General features: G+C 35.3%; 1 protein-coding gene across 1 annotated transcript in view; it reads right to left on the bottom strand.

The window, feature by feature from the left end:
* Positions 1-21,420, bottom strand: part of VEGFC (vascular endothelial growth factor C) — a 107,161-nt gene that overhangs the window by 11,337 nt on the left and 74,404 nt on the right. The window contains exon 4 of the mRNA XM_087418658.1: positions 9,747-9,898. Within this exon, the coding sequence (XP_087274784.1) occupies positions 9,747-9,898 (152 nt within the window). The remainder of the gene's footprint in view (positions 1-9,746; positions 9,899-21,420) is intronic.

Below are 21,420 nucleotides of genomic sequence, written 5' to 3' on the forward strand. Positions count from 1 at the left end.
CTGTGCCTTCAATTATTATCTTTTAGAAGACAGAATCCACAGTCCAAAGGCAGGCACACTATATAGCATAGTTAGCTTCCTTTTAGAAAAAAATATGCTTCAGGGTCTAGAATCTCGTACCTGAGGTTCCATCAGTAAATCCCTTCATATCAACAGGAGCTCATTTGAAGGTGTTAGATGATATTTAGATAATGAGTTTTGTAAAAAAGAGGATGAACAGATGTATGAATTAAGATTTCAAAAATAACTTCAGATGAACATAAGGGTTTTTGAACTTGCAAAGAGGATATTTTCAGGGCAGAATAAACATACATGTCTTAAAATGCTGGAAAAAGAAGTTTCTGATCAACTTGTGCAAGACTATGTCCCGATTTAATTGGCAGATATATTATCTCTGCATTTCTGTTCCAATACAGTTTATTAAATTTATCACACTACTCTGTTTATCTCTATTTTTGGTAAAGCAACAATGTATAATCTTGAAATTTAAAGTGAAAGAATGAAAAATTAAAATGGTAAAAAGAAAAACTCATGGATATTCAAGCTTCTAAGCATTTGGACTGAGGATCTGTTATAGATTACCAGTCCAAAGACACTGAGCATCAAGTTCTAAATCAAAGTTTGCAGGGGCTACAGATCCGCTCTGTTCCTTGGAGAAGAGATGAGGTTTCACATGAATGAAATTTTCCTTAATAGGCCTGAATAACTAACTTCTTAGAAGCAAATATGCTTTATTTAGTGTTTTAGTAAACAATGTTGACATTTTACCATAAAGGAAATAAACAGTAAAGGAAATAAAAAATAGTGAACAAATAAAAACAGAAATTAGCCTTCTGGCTAGATTTATCCATTCTCTCATCTTTTTTTACCTTTCCTTTTTCTCTTTCTGATCACAACATGACCCTCCCCCAAAGACTGATATAGCCCCTTTGTCAGGCTGAAATAATACATATCCTCTATTTTTATTATCCATTAAAAAAATTCAAGGTACCTTGGCTATGCTCAACATCGTCTTTTCATTCCTCTACCCAAAAATTCCCTCTGCTACCCCAATACCTCCACAGAAAAGTGAAACTCCCTAGGCTGGTGCTCGGAGCTTCAGAGCACAGCCTTACCACTCCCTTTTTAATTTAATCGCCTATTTTTTTAGGGATATTCTCAATGATAACCAATTAACTAACCAATAAATAGACCACGGGGTAAAATCAACCTCAAGGCATTTTTCTCTCAAATGTGACATCTCTCTCCTTTGATTTGACTCTCTTCCTAATGCGTAGTATATCACCTTCCCTATAGTATATTGTCATTAGACTAGGCACAAAATATTTTTTATTTATTTAATTATAGATACAATGGAATATTATACAGCTATTTAATGAATAGGCCTACAGACATCAATATGATCACATCTCTAAAACATACTGTTGAGAGAAAAACTAATGTTACCGTTTTAACATAAGAATTTAAAAAACTCACAGCTGTACTATACAATCTCTTGTGGTATGTTAATACATCTATATGCTACAAAAATAGAAAAGTGTGAATGAGAATAATACAATTTCAAAGTGGTGGTTACCTCTGGGCATGGAGGATGAAGAATGGTGACTGGGTCTTTGGATTGTATCTTAAATGAATGTGACAAAGTATTTGTTAAATTTCAAGTTGGGGTGGAGGGATATGTCATTTTCTGGGGTTATTTTTTGTCCTTTATTATATGTTTGAAGTTTTGTTTTTTTTTTTAATTTAAAGAAATTACAAATGCAGTAATGACTGCACCCTCAGAGGAATAGATTGGCTCCAAATTTAGTTTGAATCTCTGCCCTGCTACTTCTTTAGCTGTGTGATGTTGGGGAACGTTACTTAATCCCTCTGATTGGATTTCATATGTAAGTGGGAATTTCTCTCTTACTCTCCTTTCTCTCCCTTTTTCTCAAACCACACTCTCACTCTCACTCTCCCTCTGTGCCTAGTGCATGAGAGGTTATTAATAAATAAATGTGTTATCTCTATGTCATGTCCTTCAACTGAGGGAGTCAGTCCTAGTCATTCTCGAGCTTCTTCTAGTATTTGATCATCTTACCACTTCCTCTTTCTTTGAACTCTTGTTGGCTTTTGTAATACCTTTTTCTCCCAGTTTTTATCGCTAATTTTTCTAACTGCTCTTTCTCAGTCTCATGCACAGGCAATTGTTTCTCCAACAGCTTCTTAAATATTGATATTCCCCCTGGTTTCATCTGCTGCTCCTCTTCTCTTCTTATTTCCTGTATTTTCTTTGGTTGGGTTCACGTCTTCCAATTGCTCTAACCACCAACTGTATGCTGGTAGTTATCAAAGGAGCATGCCCATCCTAGTGTCCCCTCAGCTACAGATCCAACTGTCCACCGGACGTTTCACTTTGACTTCTTACAGATATTACAAATACTCAAACTACACATGTCAAAACCAAATTCTCCTTTTCAAACCCTTTCTCCCTGTGAAAGGCATCCCCTGTCTTTCCGTATCTCATCCATGTAGTTTCATCCTCAATATCTCCCTGTTATCCCACACATACAGCTCCCAAGTCACATGCTTTCTTGTATGTCCGATGTCTTCCCACCTCTCTTCTTTCCATCCCCGTTTCCACTGCCTCGGTTCCACCCTTCTTCTTTCTGTATTGGATTAGTTCAGAAGCTTCCTCTCTAGTTTTTCCACTTCTTCTTGTGCTCCTTAATCCAACTACCACATCGCCACTAGGCTGTTCTTTCTATAATATAATATGTAAATATCACACCCTGCATGCATCTTTTGGTGGTTCCTGAGAGACCTGAAGTCCGTCCTTGGCATGGCAGATGCAATTCTATTTACCCCTCTGGACTCATGTAGCTTCTCTCCATCTCACACTTGACTGTAGTCATGCGTCCAGCATACTTCCTCTACCACACCAATTTCAGTCCCATGTTTACATGTCTGACTTGTTTATGGGATTTCTTTAGAGTAGTGATCCTATTTATCTTTCTCTTTCTACAGTCTAGCACAATAGTTGTACCTAGTAGGCACACAATAACTGTCCGTTGAATGACTGAATGAAGCATAGCATAGTGTTTTATGTACTTATTATAGTACATATATCTGTGTTTATTTGTTCTCTGGTACATGAGTTGCTTTAGTTAAGGAATTATATTATCCACTTTTTAAATATTCTACAGTTCCTAGTAAAGTCTCCCTAGAAGACTCAATGTAAATATCTCATGAGTGAATAAACACTACTTCTATCAAGTAGAAAAATCGAGGGCATCACTTCTTAATCAGAAATGGTTCCCTACATAAAAAGAGAGTCTCCACTAAAGGGACCACAGAAAATCATGAAGTTTTCAAATTGAAGGAAAATTTAAGAAGAAATAATGGGAAAGAAAGAGAATAATCTGTGAGAACATCAATATGAATATTGACATCTAATCATTTCTGCTAGAGATAATCTCTCCTCCCTCTGGAATTTATGACATATTTTGGTGCTGCTGAGATTAAGACTTGAAAGCATTTTTGGTAAATACTAGAAATGCTCTACACTATTGGGGGAAAGCATGGGATTAAGAGAAAGACTTGAATTTGTATCTCTTTCTGGCACTTTTTTTTTCAGTGCTTTAGTTTATTACATGCTAATTAACATTTCTAAGACTCAATTTTCTCATTTGTAAAATGTTAGTAAAAATAGCAGTGAACATTTATTGAACACTTACTGTGTGTCAGGCACTGTGCTAATATTTAGCATGGATTACTGATTTGAAACATCACTACAGCCCTATGAGTTAGGTGTTGATATCATCATTATATTATTATTCTATTACGCTATTATACAATATTAGATTAATATATAATATAGTATAATGTTATTAAATTGATTGTGAGGATTAGGCTATAAATGTTATACTGTAGTATGTTATATATAATATCTTAATTTATATTTCGTTTTTTAGATGAGGAAAATGAGTCACAGAAAATTTACAGAACTTAGCAAAACTCAAAGAGCTAGTTAGCAGAGAATGAATTTTCCAACTGAGAAGCTGCCTGCAGTGTGCACACTCATAAACCCTGTGCTGTGATGCGCATCATCAATGCAGCAACCCGGCAGGACTAGTACGAGCATGGGACAATGTACGGCGGATGCCTGCTGCATGGTAATATTTAGTAAAATAAATTAACAATATCAATGTAACATGTGTCATCCCTCCTTGACCATGAGTGCTCTGAGGTCAGAGGCTGCCAAGCTTATTTTGTCCTCTCTCACAGTTTCTAGAAACATTCTTTGTCCATTTCAGAGACTCAACAATTATTTTATGAATGACTCATTTTATGAATGATTCCTCTAATTACTGAATTGCACTGCATAAGTAATATAAAACAAATTGTCTGCTACTTATCTAGCTTTGTAATAATGTAAACATAATGCCATGCATTTGAAAAAGGCATTCCTTGTCTTTATCCTGCTGATGGTGAGAGCAGCAGGAGATGGAGGAGAACTGGGATAACTCGAGCGTTTTGATGAAATTTCAAACTCTACATAAAGGAGTGCTGGGAAGCCCTTCCCCCTAAAGAATCATAAGAATCTTACAGATTTGACTTAAAGTGTTACCATAAAGATTTTAAGAAATCTACCATTTTAAACCTAAACTAATTTCAAAATTATAGTTAATAAAAGGGGTCTTTTTCTCTTGGCTTTTCAAAAATCAAATTGAGGAATAATATGCGTACATTGAAATGCTCCTATTTTAAATTAATTGTCTTTTTTACAAATTTACGTGCCCATGTAACTATGACTGCAATCGAAATGTAGAACATTTCTACCACCCGAAATGTTCCCCCTGCTCCTTCCAAGGCAATCCCCACCATCCGCATCTTCAGGCAATTCTACTGAATTGCTTTCTCTTAATCTAGATTATGCTTGTCTTTTCTAGGGTTTCATGTAAATTGAATCATATAGTATGTATTCTTTTTAGTCTGGCTTCTTTACTCAGCTTAATGCTTTTGAGATCTATTCATGTTATTATGTGTATCAACAGTTCATTCTTTTTATATTGCTTAGTAACGTTCTACTGTATAGATCTACTACAATTTGTGTATCCATTCATCTTTGATGGAAATTGGAGTTGTTTCCAGTTATTGGCTAATAAAGTTTATATAAACATTTGTGTACAAGTGATCCTGTCAAAATATGTTTTTATTTCTCTTGGATAAATACTTAGAAAGGGAAGTTATGGATCATATGTTAAGTGTATATTTAAGTTCATAAGAATCTGCCAAAATGTTTTGCAAAGTGGTTGTATCATTTTACAATCCCATCCGGGATACATGCGAGTTCCACCTGCACATCCTCTCCAACACTTGGTTGTGTGAGTCTTTTTCATTTTGGCCATGATGGTTTGCTGTTCCTCTTGACTTTTAACAAAAGAAATGGTTTTATAACATAGCTATTATTTGTCATATTTACATTATCATTATGGTAGTTTTTAAATTAAATTGTGGGTCACAATTCGCAAGAGGTTGAGACCAACATTTAAAAAAAGAGAAACAGAATAGAAACAAATTATCTGAGAGCATCACGTGGAATGAGGTATGGATTCACAATGGGAACAATATCATCTGTAAGGGGGGCAAACCTGGGTATTGGGGGGAGGAATCTTAGATCTTACAATGGTTTTTGGCCCTCCAAAACACAACAAAATCTTATTCCTTAGTATTTAATTGCCGTTGGGTTTTATTGGCTATCACACGAGCAGCAGTGGCATTGGAAGATATCCAAAGTGCATGCAAGATAAATGCTATAAAATTATAGTGAATAAATGGCTGTGACTGGAGGACTTGCTCTTGACCAATTGCTCGATCTCAGTCACACAGTGAGAGATGCCTCTGTGCGCCTGCGGGCTGCCATTGGTGCCTTGTGGCTATCTCTTATGCTGGATTTCTGGTGCTTTTGCATGTGATTTGAGCTTTGAGAATTAAATAAAAAGAGTTTATATTTATGTTATTATTTAATTCTACAAAAGGTATTCAAACCATTAGTATGTCCAATGCTGAGAACAAAAAATGTTGATACTAGCTAAAAGAATATCCAGTAGCTATATAGGTGAAACATTGTTTTCTCATATGAAGCTAAAGTTCAAGAAAGTTAAGTTCTCTCAAAAATCTTAAAGAAATTTTATTTTAAAATTACTTTACTTTTGCTGGAAAAATGATTATTTTGAACATTTAAAAATTATCATATTTGTATTGTTATATATTTATATCAATTGCTGCTTTCCATATGTAATTTGATATATTACTCTTTACATAAGTAAATAAATTACCTTAAATGTTAATAGGAAATAGTTATAAAGTTATGTTCCATGTTAATAGCTTTTGCGTTTTTTATTTAACTTGTAACTATAAAAATTTTATTTTGTCATTTTTAATCCTACACTGAATAAAAAAGAAAGCTTTCTACTTCCTTTTTTATGTATAAACCCCAGATATACATATGGTACATAAATAGGTCTGTGGTATTAAAATTTCATGGGAGAGGTCATCAGGAAAAAACATCTATATAAGGATCCTTAGCGGGGGTGATAATGAAAAAAAGGTTGAGTAGCATCATGATAAAGGAAAATATTTTAAAATAATACTTTGTTTTACTTTTATAGTTATATATGAATATATAACTACTTGTAAAGTTATATAGTTATCTACTTTATATATATACTATATACATATTATATGTACATATATATGGATATTACACACACACACTTATGTGTATACTGGCCTGGAATGCAAAATACATTTCTCATTGTAGATACTGGTAAAAAACACTGAAAAACACACGGCAAGGAGATGAATCAGACTTCATGTGAAACTTAATGATAATAATAAATCTGCCCTTTAAGGACTCTCAGATGTCAGATACTGTGCTAAGCACTGCACAAGTATTTCATTCCATTATCTTTACATCTTTACATTTTATATATAAGCAAACTCAGGTTCAGAGACAGGAAACACCCCATCTTAAACAGCTGATTGCTGGCAGACCTGAGTGCATGTTCAGATCTGCCTCTTTTTGCTCTGTTTGTGTCTTCTTGACCTCAAACAGTATATAGTATGGTAGTTATATGGATAAATAACAATGAAAACATGCAAATGCTGTGACATACATACAGATAAATAAGTTATTTTATTGAACAAGCGTTTGCTGATTGGTGCAACATATTGTTTGGCCCTCAGCTTTGCTTCCTTAATAAAATAAGGCTAACACTACTGCCAACTTCATAGGTGATTTTTGTGAGGGTTAAATGAGACAATGCTTGTAAAGGCTGAAAGCACAGTAACAGCTCAATTATTTCTAAGGTTATAGCTGGATACTGTGGAGGATATAAACCGACCTGAAATACTCTCACCATCTAGTTTCACAGGCCACACTTACAGAGCCCTATAAATCCATGCAAGGACAAAGGAAACGCAGTCACTGGTATGGGTATTGAAGAAGCAAAAGCTGTGGTATTTGGACAAGACAGATGCAGGAGAAAGACTTTTACCTGAACTCTGAGAGGTAGACAGGGCTTACCTGGCAGGAAAGGCAGGAAAAGAAAGGGAATTTATTATAGGCCAGGGGCAGGAGGGAAACAAGATACAGAGCAGGAAATGAGGTTGGTATTTAGGGAATCAGACTCTGTGAAACCCAGACTTGGTGAACAATGGGACGCAAACCAAAATAGGGAGGGAAGAAACGTGTACTCAATTCTTTGAGCAGTTGGAAGTCACTGACAGTTTCTGGTCAGATGAATGAAATGATGCCTTTTAAAGCATCATTTGTGACATTATACACGGTTGGAGAAAAATTTGATACAAGAAAACTAGCATTGACACCACCGCATTCAATCAGAAATCCATGCAGAGAGAAGAGGATGAGAATGGCCGTGATGGAAATGAAATATAAGTTTAGGCTGAAGCAGATATCTCCCCTCTCTCCCCAAAATAACCAACAGTGTTTGGTTACGACATAAGGAAAAGAAGCAATTGTGTGATTTCAAGCCCTCAAAGAATATGAGAGAACATGGCTATGAATAATGCAAAAGTAAATAAAGAGATTTAACAAATCTTTGACTTTGTACCTATTATATTTAATATAATTATAAACAGCAATATAAGATAGATTTAGATAAAACATTATAAGTCAATAATATGGTCAGATCTTGAACTGTAATTTTGGAAACCATCAGCACGGAGATAATGATTGAAGTGGTTAGAATGGATGAGTTGCCCAAGGAGACAGGCTGAGAAATGGGATGAGAACCCTCAGGGCTGCATGAATGAAACCGCATCTACAACAGCTTCAGGTGTATTGCCTCCTCTTGTATCAGCAGGAATTTATTCACAGATGCCTGTGAGAGCTTTTCTTTCTCTTGTCAAGGGGGACAGATCTCTGTCACTCAAATTAGGCTATCCTTGAGTTTGCCCTAAATTGTCTCGAGAAGGATAAGGCCTCTGATCTGCCACACTAAGTAAAGCAGCACAAAGAGATTCAATGGGCAAAGCTGCTATCAGCCTATCACATTTATTGTCAGCTCCCCTAGAATGCAAGGTTTTAAAAAAAAATTTTGTAATATGTATGTTTCCCCATCAATTTATTTATACTTTTGTTACAAATGTTGAAGTTATGAAAGTTTTATTCATATGTACATTCCATATGCACTGGAAATCCTAAGAACAAAGAGCTGCATCCTCATTTTGGGGCAGAAAGCAGAAAATTCCTAGATCTCAGATGACAATGCATAATGATTCACTATAAACTATTCAGAGAGTCAATCTTGATGCTCTACCCAGGTCCTTCTATATGATCAAGTGAAGCATATGCTGCCATTTACCAAACTAAAATATAGGATGGGAAGGAAATTTGAATAACAAATGTCACCTTGAATGTTAATTTGAAGTTATATTAAGAGAAAATTGTTTCAAGTAATTAATCAGTATTTCAATATTCAATCCTTGCTGAAATAAAAAATAGAGAGAGAAAAAATAATTGAGATTGAAGAAAGGCAACTGAATGTCAATAGATGTAAAATTATTTATTTATATTTACTTTTGCTTTGGACCAAAAATCTCATCAAGGCTTAAATGTTTTTAGCTTTAACATCATTTATGAGTTGGCACACCTGATTTCATGAATGTTCTATCAAGTCGGCTAAATTAGTATGTATGAATATTGTAGTATGTATGAAAGTAGATAATAAGAATATTGGTGGAATGTATGTTATTCCATAGAAATACTTAATTGTGAACAACTTTGTCTATAAAATGGGCTTCCCTAGAGGTCAGCCTGGTTGCGTAGTGGTTAAGCTTGTATGTTCCACTTTGGCAGCCCAGGATTCGCAGGTTTGGATCTCGGGCACAGATCTACACATCGCTCATCAAGCCATGCTGTGGCGGCGTCCCACACACAAAATAGAGGAAGAATGGCACAGACATTAGCACAGGGCCAATCTTCCTCAAGCAAAAAGAGGAAGATTGGCAACAGATGTTAGCTCAGGGACAATCTTCCTCACCAAAAAAAAAAAAAGAGCTTCCCTGGTTCAGTTTAATTTTATTTTTATGGTGCACTATCAAATTTGTCTTCTTTTATATTTGATGCAAAGTATATGACAGCAAAGTTCACAAAAATTCTTTTAATGAACTGTGTTTACTTGGGAATAGTTTTGTATTAGTAGAGGATGCAGAACAAAATAGATTTAATTCATACTCACTGTGGTGGTGCTGCTGGCAGCGAACGTCTAATAATGGAATGGACTTGTCTGTAAACGTCCAGTTTAGACATGCATCGGCAGGAGGTGTGATTGGCAAAACTGACTGTCACTGGTTTGGGGCCTTGAGAGAGAGGCACTGTAATTTCAAACAACTACAAAGAAGGGACAAAAAGAAGAAACAATTATATTCATGCTATGAAGCATTTTTATGGAGTCCAAAAAGAGTGAGATTACCTCTTTATGATTAGGTAGCACTGCATGACATATGCAGGATGCTTACATTTTTATGATTAAAATGTAAAAACTGTTTTGCTTCTGACCAGTATCCTTTATCAGAGTAATAGTCCATATGTTTATCTCATGTCATCATTATAAAGAATTTTGATAACCAACTAATGAATACAGAGCAGAGATGTGGCATATCAATGTGTTCAAAGAAAAAGAAGTGTTTCAGAGTCCTACATTATTCCATGGGTTTAAAAAGTGGCATAGATATAAATATCTTTGTGATGTAGGAGCAAAGCTATTGGCCACACAACATAGAAACGTTTGGTGAGGTCCTATTTTAAGTAAACTGAATACACAGACATGAAATACATAGATATAAAATTGATTTTCATTCCAAATTAATTTCTATCTCAAAGTAGTCTTACATTTATCTGACACCCCTTATGAATTTATGTTTAAAATAAAAAAAAAACCACATTCAATACCTAATAGATGAAGCTTTGTTTCTGCTACTTTGACAAAGGCATTATGAAAATAATAAGCTTAAAATAAGGTAGGACATTTTACATGATTGTGGATTAGAGTCTCAAAATTTAAAGTTTCGTTTTGACTGCCTTATTTATGGAGAACTTCAGTTCTCCTCTTCCTTCTCCGAAAACAATGTTTTAAATTGAATATACAAATAAATTAGTGATTGGGAAAAACTAAGTTTATTTAAATTCCTAAGGTTCTTAAAATCTAAGTTATTATCAGTAACAATGGTAAAAGTGAAATCCTGGCCATTACCTGCTGTTAAGATCAGTCTGTAGTAATTTAACTACAGTTGAACCACCTGTTAGCTGGTGCCCTTATGCCAATTGGAGCAGTGCTAAGAAAGATGCCATGCTCCAGGGCCTTGTGATCTGAACCCTTGCTGTAACTTCATGCCAACAGTTGAAGATCATCAAAAACACTTAGAGAATAGAATTAGTTGCCAATTTTGTCCATACCTACAGGGAGATTTATTGAAATAAACTTTGAAGAATGAAATACAGAAATATCTAAATTATACAAGGCACATTTTCTTCATTTGAAATGTATTCATTATACATTCATTTAAAAATTCAGCTACTTTCTTAGCATAAGTGCCTTAGGAGGAAGGGGCACAGGATCATACCCACACAGGGCACTTTTATTAGCAACCCCACTTATAAGTTTGTGTGAACTTGGAAAAGTCATTTAACTTCTCTAAGTGGTATATTTCTTTAAACATCAGTAAACTGAGGATAACATTTGACCCATTACTTCAGGGGATTGTAATAAAAATTATATAAGCTAATGTATGTGAATGTGACATGCATACTGATTCCTATATAGATGTGATTATAGATTATTATAGATATTATTTGCATATATTCTCAAGATTCTAGGTATTCTCCAGAATACTGTCTATTCTATATAGATAACCTCAACACATGACCTCAATGTATCCCAGTATTATGAATTTGACCAGTTTCTTCTCTAAAAAGACATTTGTTTATGCAGTCTGGATAAAACTTTTTATTAGGTGAAATGTCACATTGGCAGAAATCCTTCACACTATGTATAACTATTTTGAGAGAGATAATTTTGCAGTGTCTGCATATGCTAGTTATTCTATTTCTCATGACATCTCTGGACCCTACATTGAAGAATGCTTGTTCTATGAAGAACAAGCATCATAGAAGAAATCTAAAGTGGTTTAGAAAACAAGCAATTTTTAATAAATTTTTATTTAATTTTTAATAAATTGCTTATCTAATTTTTATGATCTATAATTACTTATTTAAACTCCGTAATAGTGGAAATGGTAGGAAGATGGACAGGTCAGTTCACAAAAGCCTAAGATTTATGTCTAAGAGGCAGTTAGATACATGTGCCTGAGCTTAGGAGAGCCATTTAAAAGTCATCAATATTAAAGTTGTAACTGAAGTCTTGGGCATTGATGAGATTACTTGGTGAGATAATTCTGAATGAAAAGAGAAAATGTCTAATAATAAAACCTGGGAACAGGAACATTTAAAGGATGAAAAAAGGCAACTGATATAGTAACTATGTCTGGGAAGAAGTACGATGTGAAGAAGGAGAATCAGGTGGCGCTATCGTTAAGCCATAGAAGCCAAAGAAAGACAGAAAAGATTCAAAATGGTGTGTGTGGTCACAGAGCCAAATGTCTCAGGGAAATCCAGCATGACAAGGATTGAAGGAAGACGCTGGGTACCAGGAGTGGTTCTAAGGATTGGCAGAGCAGGGGCTATGGGGCAGGAGCAGCAGTGGGAATGGAGAGACAAGAAGGGAGGCTCCATATGACTGGAGGGAAAGGGCTCAGATGGCTCAGGCCATAAGGAATATTTTTGCTCACAGAACGCATGGAATCATCTCAGGATTTGGCACTGTCTCAAGTGACACAAGGCAGAACACAGCCTGAGAGTGAAGGATAAGGCACTGTTTGAGATAACAGCTATTGTAGAAGAGTTAATGATGCTTTCCCACTCCTACACCTCAGCGGCATCGTTCCTACTCTCAACGACTGCCGCCCTTCCAGATTTCACCCTGGCATGTTTCCCAAAGGGAAAGAGATCACAGTGAGCGTTCTCAGTGATCACGGATAGACTTCAGCCATCCCTGGGGGGACAATGGCCACAATCAGGACCCACCCATAAGTACACCAAGTGTGTCTTCAGGAACTGGGGCTTTGAAGAATGTTCTAGTGAGACGGAAATCAGTTAAATGCACATTAAGAAAGCATCTTCCTGGAAAAATAAGCCTGGCTTTACGCTTTCAAAGGCTGGAAGAGATTTGTGTTGATGAAGACACTGACTAAGGGATAAAGGGACAGGAAAACAGACGCTAAAAAAAAATCACCGTTTAGAGAACTGTTTTTTCCTGAAGTTGAAGACTTTCATAAGCATTAAAACTACAGTATAGTTTGAGAGAAAAATCTACTTCTAGTTTAGCAAATTACATAAAGGGACACTAAATTTTACTTATTGATGTTTCATTTCTCTTGCTTAAGTCTAAGTAGGCAATTGGCAGGCTGAATTCAGTTAATTTGATCAAAAGGAATAAATAAGCTGAAAAATTAAAATAAAACAGGTTTTTCTTCTCTTAAAACACATCTTCCTTCTCCAAATTTTGACCTGAGTTTTTTAGGTAGTCTTCTTAATTCACTAATTGACTGCGTCAGTGTGGAAAATTTTAAGGGTCCAGAGAAAGATGCCTTTGACCAATATTCAAAGTAGGAAGATTCTTGATAATTGAGTTTTATTCATCTGTCCACTTCAGAAAAATTAGGAACATCTACCGAGAGGTGCCATGTGTGTGTGCATTAAGATATCATCATACTTATACTCACTCATGTCAGACAACGAAGGGGCCTCTTTCATTTTCCAGTTTCATTATGCACTAGTCTTAAGTGTGTATACTGATTGACATTTCTTTTCATTTAAAATGATTAAATAAGGTTTCTAATACCTTTTTAAAAGTATAGTAAGTTCCACTTTCTTTTTTACAGACCAATTTGTGAATTTTGTATCGCTATATTTAATCCCTATGTTACTAAGAATGTCCATAGAACTTTTTTCATAATCAGTTAGCACGTGCTCAAAAACTTTTTTGAACTGAAAAAATATTAATAATTAGAATCACATTATATGTTCCTCTCTCAAATTAAATAAATATATTTCAAACAACTGACAACTTCCCTTCTCTGCTAGAGATATAAGAACAACCAAGAGCTTAGCCTTGAAAACAGATGGACATTAATTAGATTTCCGTATCTGCAATTTACTACATCTGTGACTTGGAAAAATTATCTGACTTCTCTTAGTCTCCATTTCACTATCTATAAAATAGGGATAATAATGGTGGTGATTTCATAGTAATATTGTTTGGATTCTTCTTCAAAATTGAGTTGAACCTTTGTTAGAGGAATTTCAATTTTTTTTATTTGTTTAAAATCTTTACTTGTTGAGTTTTCAATAACTATTTATTCAGAACCTGTAAGATACCAAGTGCCAAGCACCTTGCTAGACTCTCAAGATAACAGTCATCAATCAATGACTCTTGCCTCTATGCAACTCACGGTAAGCAAAACCAACCATGAGAATGAATTAGAAAAAACTTTATGATATTACGTTAGAATTTTTTAAATATCAAACAGTTTACCACAAACACTACTAGTGAGCAAGAACCTGCAGTTTAACTCTTATGAAATCTGTGCTTGCCATTATATAAAGATCTGAACCAACACAGTGACTGCATATTTTCTCTCAAAAGAGTCAAGGTCTATCCAAACACATCAGTGTTTGAAACAATAAATAGATTCTTTATATTTTAATAAAATAAGAATCCTAATACTATTGTCAGACAGTTTTGGTGCTTTAATGTGTGCACAATAGGAATTTCTATTCTGGATTTAAGCTCACAGAATGCAAAATTTACGTATTATGTTCACCATTAGCTAATAACTCCATATATATATGTGTACCTAGTAAATACTAATTGATAACGATGACAGTTATAGTTTGATATTTTGAACATGATGATTTTCCTAAAATAGTTTTATACTATAGAGTGAACTGTTGTTGAATAATAGATGATACTAGCTTGTATGTAATTTAGTATCTAAGTAATAATAAAATTCATAGAGGAGCCTGATGCTATACTATGCTAGTAGTATATGCCAATTAAAAGAGTTGCTGGTTTTGGAAAAGATCAAAAGGACTTCTATAACGAGAGCATTTAAATAAGGCTGGAAATTGAAAAAAAATCTGTTGTGTATTCTGTAAAACTGTAATAAACAAGGGGAAATGGCCAGCATTTAAAACTGAGAGGTTCCCAGTTGTTATCTACTGGAATTCTGTAATAAAAGTATTTAATAGTCAATTCTCACCAACAAGAATGGACTTCAAATAAAGCCACATTTTGAAACAATAGGTTGTTTACACCAGCATAGCAACAGTTGTAAAGCAACAATTCCTATTTCTACTTATCTTTCAGGCTATTCAAGAAAAAGGTGTAGAACTTCCTTACTGAGATCCTAGATTATAGTTTAGTACTAAATTCTAAGGGAATGTTTGTGTGAATTCATATATGAACCAAAAAACGCATTATTTTACAACACCTTTATACCCAAAAATATAACCAGCTTCTCTTCAGAGCATAATATCTTACTACTATATTTAATTTAAATACTCCAACCTTGAGTCCATTAATTAAGCACAGAAACAATCTGTAGCCCCCGGAGAACATGATTAATAACTAGAAAATCAGACAGAAAAACTATACAACATTTAAAGAAATAATCCTTAAAAGTAGGAAAAGGTGAAAATTGAGGGTTCATTGGTAACATTTCAACTGAGTATACCAGCCACACAGCCAAATTATCAAGGGCCTATGGAACTTAAACTGGGTCAGGAAAGAAAATGAGATGGCAGATCCTAACAGATTTACATGCAGTACTGAATTAACTTTAACATATTGTTATACATAAAACGTATATACAGTGCTACAATGAAAATAAAAACCCCAATTCAGGAGTTTTAGAAATACTGAATAAAATTTGTGGACATGATCACTACCTTGAGTTGGAAAAAAGTGGTACTTTTAATAGACACATTAATTTTTTTCTTAAGGCAAATGTTATTCTTCTTCTTTTTTTTTTTTTTGTGAGGAAGATCAGCCCTGAGCTAACATCCGTGCTAATCCTCCTCTTTTTGCTGAGGAAGACCAGCTCTGAGCTAACATCTATTGCCAATCCTCCTCCTTCTTTTTTTTCCCCAAAGCGCCAGTAGATAGCAGCATGTCATAGTTGCACATTCTTCTAGTTGCTGTATGTGGGACGCGGCCCCAGCATGGCCAGAGAAGTGGTGCGTCGGTGCGCGCCCGGGGTCCGAACCCGGGCTGCCAGTAGCGGAGCGCGCGCACTTAACCGCTAAGCCATGGGGCCAGCCCCAGGCAAAGGTTATTCTTAAAGAAACTTCTGATAAACTGGTTATGGGTGTAGAGTTTTTCCACATCTGGATAAAACCTGATTTCCAACAACTGTCCTTGCCAAATGTTAATTAGCTAAAGATTCAAAACAAATCACATTCCACTTGTTGAATACATATGAATGTAATAAATTTAACTTTCAGACTACAGTGTTCTGTTCAGTTGAGGGAAGAACCATCTCTGCCTGCAGTGCAAAATAATACCTCTAAGTTTCATTCCATAGCTACACATTTTACTTAGGTTTAAATAAGTTTTGCTGTAAAAGAAAATTTTATGTAACTCTCAGTTTAACTCACATATAATCTGGAATGCTTTTGCTAATATACATGCTTATATTATTTCTTTATAAAATAATAAAAAACAATAGCTGTTTCTTTTTAAGATGGCAACATAGGATTTTAAATAATGCTGTTCCTGTAAATCAGAACAAGCCAGAGGAGACCTTGCTCCAGACTGTGCTGGCTTCTCTCATCGGCTTTAATGAACACAGCCAAGAGGCTAGAGTTTCTTCAATGCTAAGCCCAAGATTTCCAGGTAAGTCTCATGGATTTAGTAGTTCTTCTTTTTTCATTTCTATTTTCAGTGAAACTCTATAAAGTAAATACTAACATTTAAATAATTTTTTAATCCAAATGTTTGGCTGGAAAGCAGATAACTTTCTTCTGCTGCCATTTTGGTCATCAAATAATTTACATTCTGCAAAATTCACTTTCTACTTGTTGGTTACATCTCTTAAGTATACAAGTTCTCATAAGAAACTATACATAAAGCATATGTTTACAGAAAAGGTCAAAAAGACATCCAATCTGCTTAACTTTTCACAGTCACTCCGATAGTCACGGAGGACTTTGAAGCAGTTGCTATCGAGGCGTTCACACTGGAATGCTCAGTGCATATGGTTTTACTTTTCAGCTAGTGGCTGGTTTTCTCACACATTCTGATAACCTGCCCTTCATGGAGCCCCATAAAAAAAAGTCTATGAAGTTTCTATAAAATCTTGGGTTTTATATTACTTAAGGTACATTGTCCTCACAATTTATATGATTCTAATCAGTGACTTTTCTTGCTAAAAGATGTGTCTGGAACTCCTTTAGCCAAACAAAAACTATTTTTTTCCCTTCAGAAAATATAGCAGTAAGAAACTTCCTTTTATGTTTGAAAGAAGTCATCACATGCTCCCATTTATACTACATGGAAAATATAATAAAATAAATAAACTCAGAAAAGGTGTTACTTAAGTACAAGATTTTACAAGCCACAATATTAGTAAAAATGTTAACCACAAATGAAAACATTGCCTACATGAGTTGCATGCCTTGCTCTCCCTTGGTTTGTAAACCTCCTTGATAGGTGTTTCCACAAATCTTTGCACTTCTCTTTCACAACACTTAGACGACTTTTCATTACTTGATAAATGCAGATTTTCCCTGCTAAATTGTAAGCTCCACTAGTGCAAGGACCACACATCACTGTATACCCATTATACGGCAGAGTGTGAAGCACCACATACTTGCTTAATTGAATTTAAATTAAAATTATTCCTTTTACTATTAAAAAAATCTGAGTGGGTGGGATAAAGGCATGATATTCGGGGAGGATAAGGGCATGATATTACAAAATCAAAGGGAGAAATGGATGGGACTATCAACGATTGAATATTGGCTTTCCTTCTTCTCTCCTGATACATGAATTCTCTAAGTAGTAACAACCACACCAGGGCTTCAAACAACATTTACTGATATGCTGTTTTCTCCCAAACCTACAGCTAAAGATCCAGTCATCACTGTAGAATTCTAGAATTATAAGCTTAATCTTCTTCTGGTGTCTCCACCTAAATACCACTCAGATTCTTCAAAATCAGCATATTCAAAACTCTACCTTTGACCCCAAATCTGTTCTTTTTATTTAAGTATTCCTTCTTTTTTGTTGTTGTTGTTTTTAGTTTTTTATTTGTTTTAAATTTTTTTATTTTTATTTTTTGTTTATTGCAGTAACATTGGTTTATAACATTGTACAAATTTCAGGTGTACACCATTATGGTTCTATTTCTTCTATTTAGTGCCTACTGTTTACTATGTGCCAACTACTATGCTATGCCCCAGGGGAATAACCAAACACAATCTTTGCTTTCATGGAGTTCAGAGCCTAGGGGATAAAACAATCTGACAGATAAGGTAATAATGCTAAAATATGGGCAATAAAGGATGCTATCAGAGCATATAACAGGCTGTCATGGAAGTGACATTTAGGTCTAGTCCTAAGATTGAGCAGAAATTAGCTAGATAAGTGGGGATATGGGGATGGGGTGTAAGGAGATGTTTCAAACACAGCGTACAGTATTGTAATGACTTAGAGGTAAGAGATATTGCCATAGTTTAAGGAGTAAAAGAAGTTGGGTACTTGTGGAAAGTAGTATTTGAGGGAAAGAGCAGTGACAACTGAGGCTGCAGATTTAGGTAGCAGCCAGATCATGGAGGGCCCAGTAAACCATGTTAAAAGACCTAACCTAAAGAAGAGTGCCATTCAAAATATTTAACAACTTAGAACATTGGCATTAACCAATCACAACAGATGCTAACTTGAGCAAGCCAATTAGGAAAGACCAGCTTATCAATACATTAGCCGAATGCTGCCTTAGTTTCAATAATGCAATGTCACTCAAGAGTTTTGAGCAGTATCTGATTTATCATTTGGAAAAGAAAAAACTCACTGCTATAATGTGGCAAACGGACCGGACGGAACTAAGAATGGAGGTATGCGACCAGTTATGAGGCTGGTCCAGGTGATGATGAATGTGACGTACATCAGGGTGGATCAGCAGAACGAAGACACTGGATGATTCTAGAGATGTTTGGAAGGTAGATTTAACAGGAATTATTGACTGGGCTTTTAGTGAAAGGAAGAATAACTTGAATTGACCAACTAGATGAATGGTGTCATTTGCTATGAGAATACCGGAAAAAGAATAAGATTTATTTACTTGTTATTTGTGAGGGTGAGGTGGGGTTGGGGGAGTAGGTTATAACTCCAGTGTGACACAGACTGACTTTGTCCTTCTGAGGAAAGCCAAGTCACAAGGTTGAGTGGGTGGTATGGAAACCATGAGAGAAGTCTGAGCTGGAGATAAAGATTTGAGAGGAATCACCAAGAGGAGCAAAGAGAAAGGTGAAGAAACCTGAGAAGTGTGTGGACTCAGAAAAGGTGTCTTGGGGCAGGACCCTGAGAACCAAGTACCTCATTTTCAATTAACTTCAAACTTTTAATTCCAAAAATCTTCAAAAGTTTAAAAAATTGAAATAAAAATTCTTAAAAAAATTGAAATGCTAAAATGAAAACCACTCTGCTGTTATAATGATATATACATTTAAAAACACTACTGCTTTGCAGATCAGAATTTATAAGAATTGTGATTATTGCAAGTACCAAGCCTATCAAAAAGGATCAAAACAAAACTTGAAAACAACAAGAAACCAGACAGACTTCAAAAATTTTATAGGTAAATCCTGACATTTCATGTGAGAAGATGATTGGGAGGAAGCAGGTAAAATTAATAATATCAACATCATACACCTATTCTAAAAGTAATCCCCAATTCTTTGAAGCCTGGAGGTGAAAGGAAATGAATACAGCAAGAACTGATTCCATATGATCTAAGTAGACTTAATTTTCTTATAGGAAAAAAATTCATATTTGATGTTTAAGTACTGAGGATACTGGACCAAATTCTATTTCACCTACACATACCTTAAACTTAGCTGTTAATGCTCTTCTTAGCCCTGACACCTGATAGTTTCTAAAGCCTAAACCCCTCTACAGCCTCCAACTTGGCAGAGCAGTTTGCAGGCTATTGTGCACACATACTTACCCTTGAATAAATACTTCCACTCTGATACCAATTAGGTGAATATGGGATCTAATTAGACCAATGTAGGGAATAAACATGCAGTGGTCACAGAAAAACCACTAATGGTTAACTGAAGATGAAATGTCTGTATTTTGCTTACTAACAATGTCCCGATCTTCTGTTTTCCAAGTTCAGATTTACCTAACATACACGTGTTATCTATTTGGCACATATGTAAAGTGAGCACGTACTTACTAAACTGATAGTAAGAGGAACAGAATGTTGAATTTTGCTCGTATTAACTATGAGTGGGGAAAAACCAGAGAATGTTCCCTATTTATTAAAGAAAGAGATATTTTTAAAAGGTTGAGCTAAAATTTATAGCATATGTATATTTTTTTAGGCAAAAGGATCCGTTCAGTTAAAAATTACACAGGTGAGTTAATCAACTATTTTATTCTTATTAATCTTCAAGGCAGTAGTTTTAAAATCTCGTTCAACAGATAAGGACTTGGGTAAGGGAACTAACGCCCTGAAACCATGGAGGAAAATGCTGTGGGTGTGTCTATATTTTCATTTTTTTCAGGGAGAGGATCGATAGTTTTTACGTGGTTCTAAAAGGGGCTATGCACTAACTCTGTGGTAGGCACGTGGTTAATTAGTGAACAAAACAGACATATTTCTGCCTTTATGGAGGAGGTAGACATTAATCTGATAATAGTAGCTATATTATTATAAACTATATGATTATAAGCTATAGTAAGTGCTATGAAAGAAAATATGGGAAACTATAAAGCATTTAAAAGAAATAGTGGCTCTAATCAAGGAGTTCAGAAAAATTTCCCCAAGGACTTCCTTGAGCCACATGACACTTGAATTAAGATCTGAAGGACTAGTACCCCAGCAAAGAGGAGACTAGAAGGCCAGGATGACTTAGAGGTGTGTGCAAAGGCTCTGGGGCAGAGGGAGCACGGAGGTCCCCAGGAATTGAAGGAGGTCTAGAGCATCGGAAGCACGAAAAGCTAAGTCAGGGGACAGTTATGGTAGATGATGCTGTGGAGGAAGGCAGAGGCAAACAACCGAGGCTGTGATAGAGATTTTGGTCTTATTCTAGGAGCAATGGGAAATCATTGAAAGGCCTTTATGCTAGAGACTGACAACCTCAGACTTGTGTTTTCAAAAACATCACGCTTAGGGGCAATTTAGAGAATAGATTAGCAATGGGGGATATAGAAGTAGGGGGAGCAGAGAGGATGTTATCTCATTAGTTGGAAAGAACATCAAAAGTATCCTGGAGTACAGTGATGGTGGTAGACATGGGGACTCAAGAGACTTGGGGGATAAAATTAACATCTGATATGATGACAGACTGGATATGTGAAAAGAGAAGGGAGACATCAAAAGCCATCCTTATGTTTCTGCCTAGAGATGAAGTCATGCAATGGGAGTGGTAAACCTAGAAGACCAGGGTGATTTTTACAGTGTTGCTGTTGGTGGTGGTGAGTTTGGTGCTGGGAAGAAAAAGCTTGTCTGAGGAGCTATTATACAAAACATCTGGGCATCAGTATCTAAAGAAGATATATTTTTAAA

The sequence above is a fragment of the Ceratotherium simum genome, chromosome 28 (genome assembly GCF_057802395.1).
Source record: "Ceratotherium simum simum isolate JZ-2026a chromosome 28, ASM5780239v1, whole genome shotgun sequence".
Lineage (NCBI taxonomy): Eukaryota > Metazoa > Chordata > Mammalia > Perissodactyla > Rhinocerotidae > Ceratotherium > Ceratotherium simum.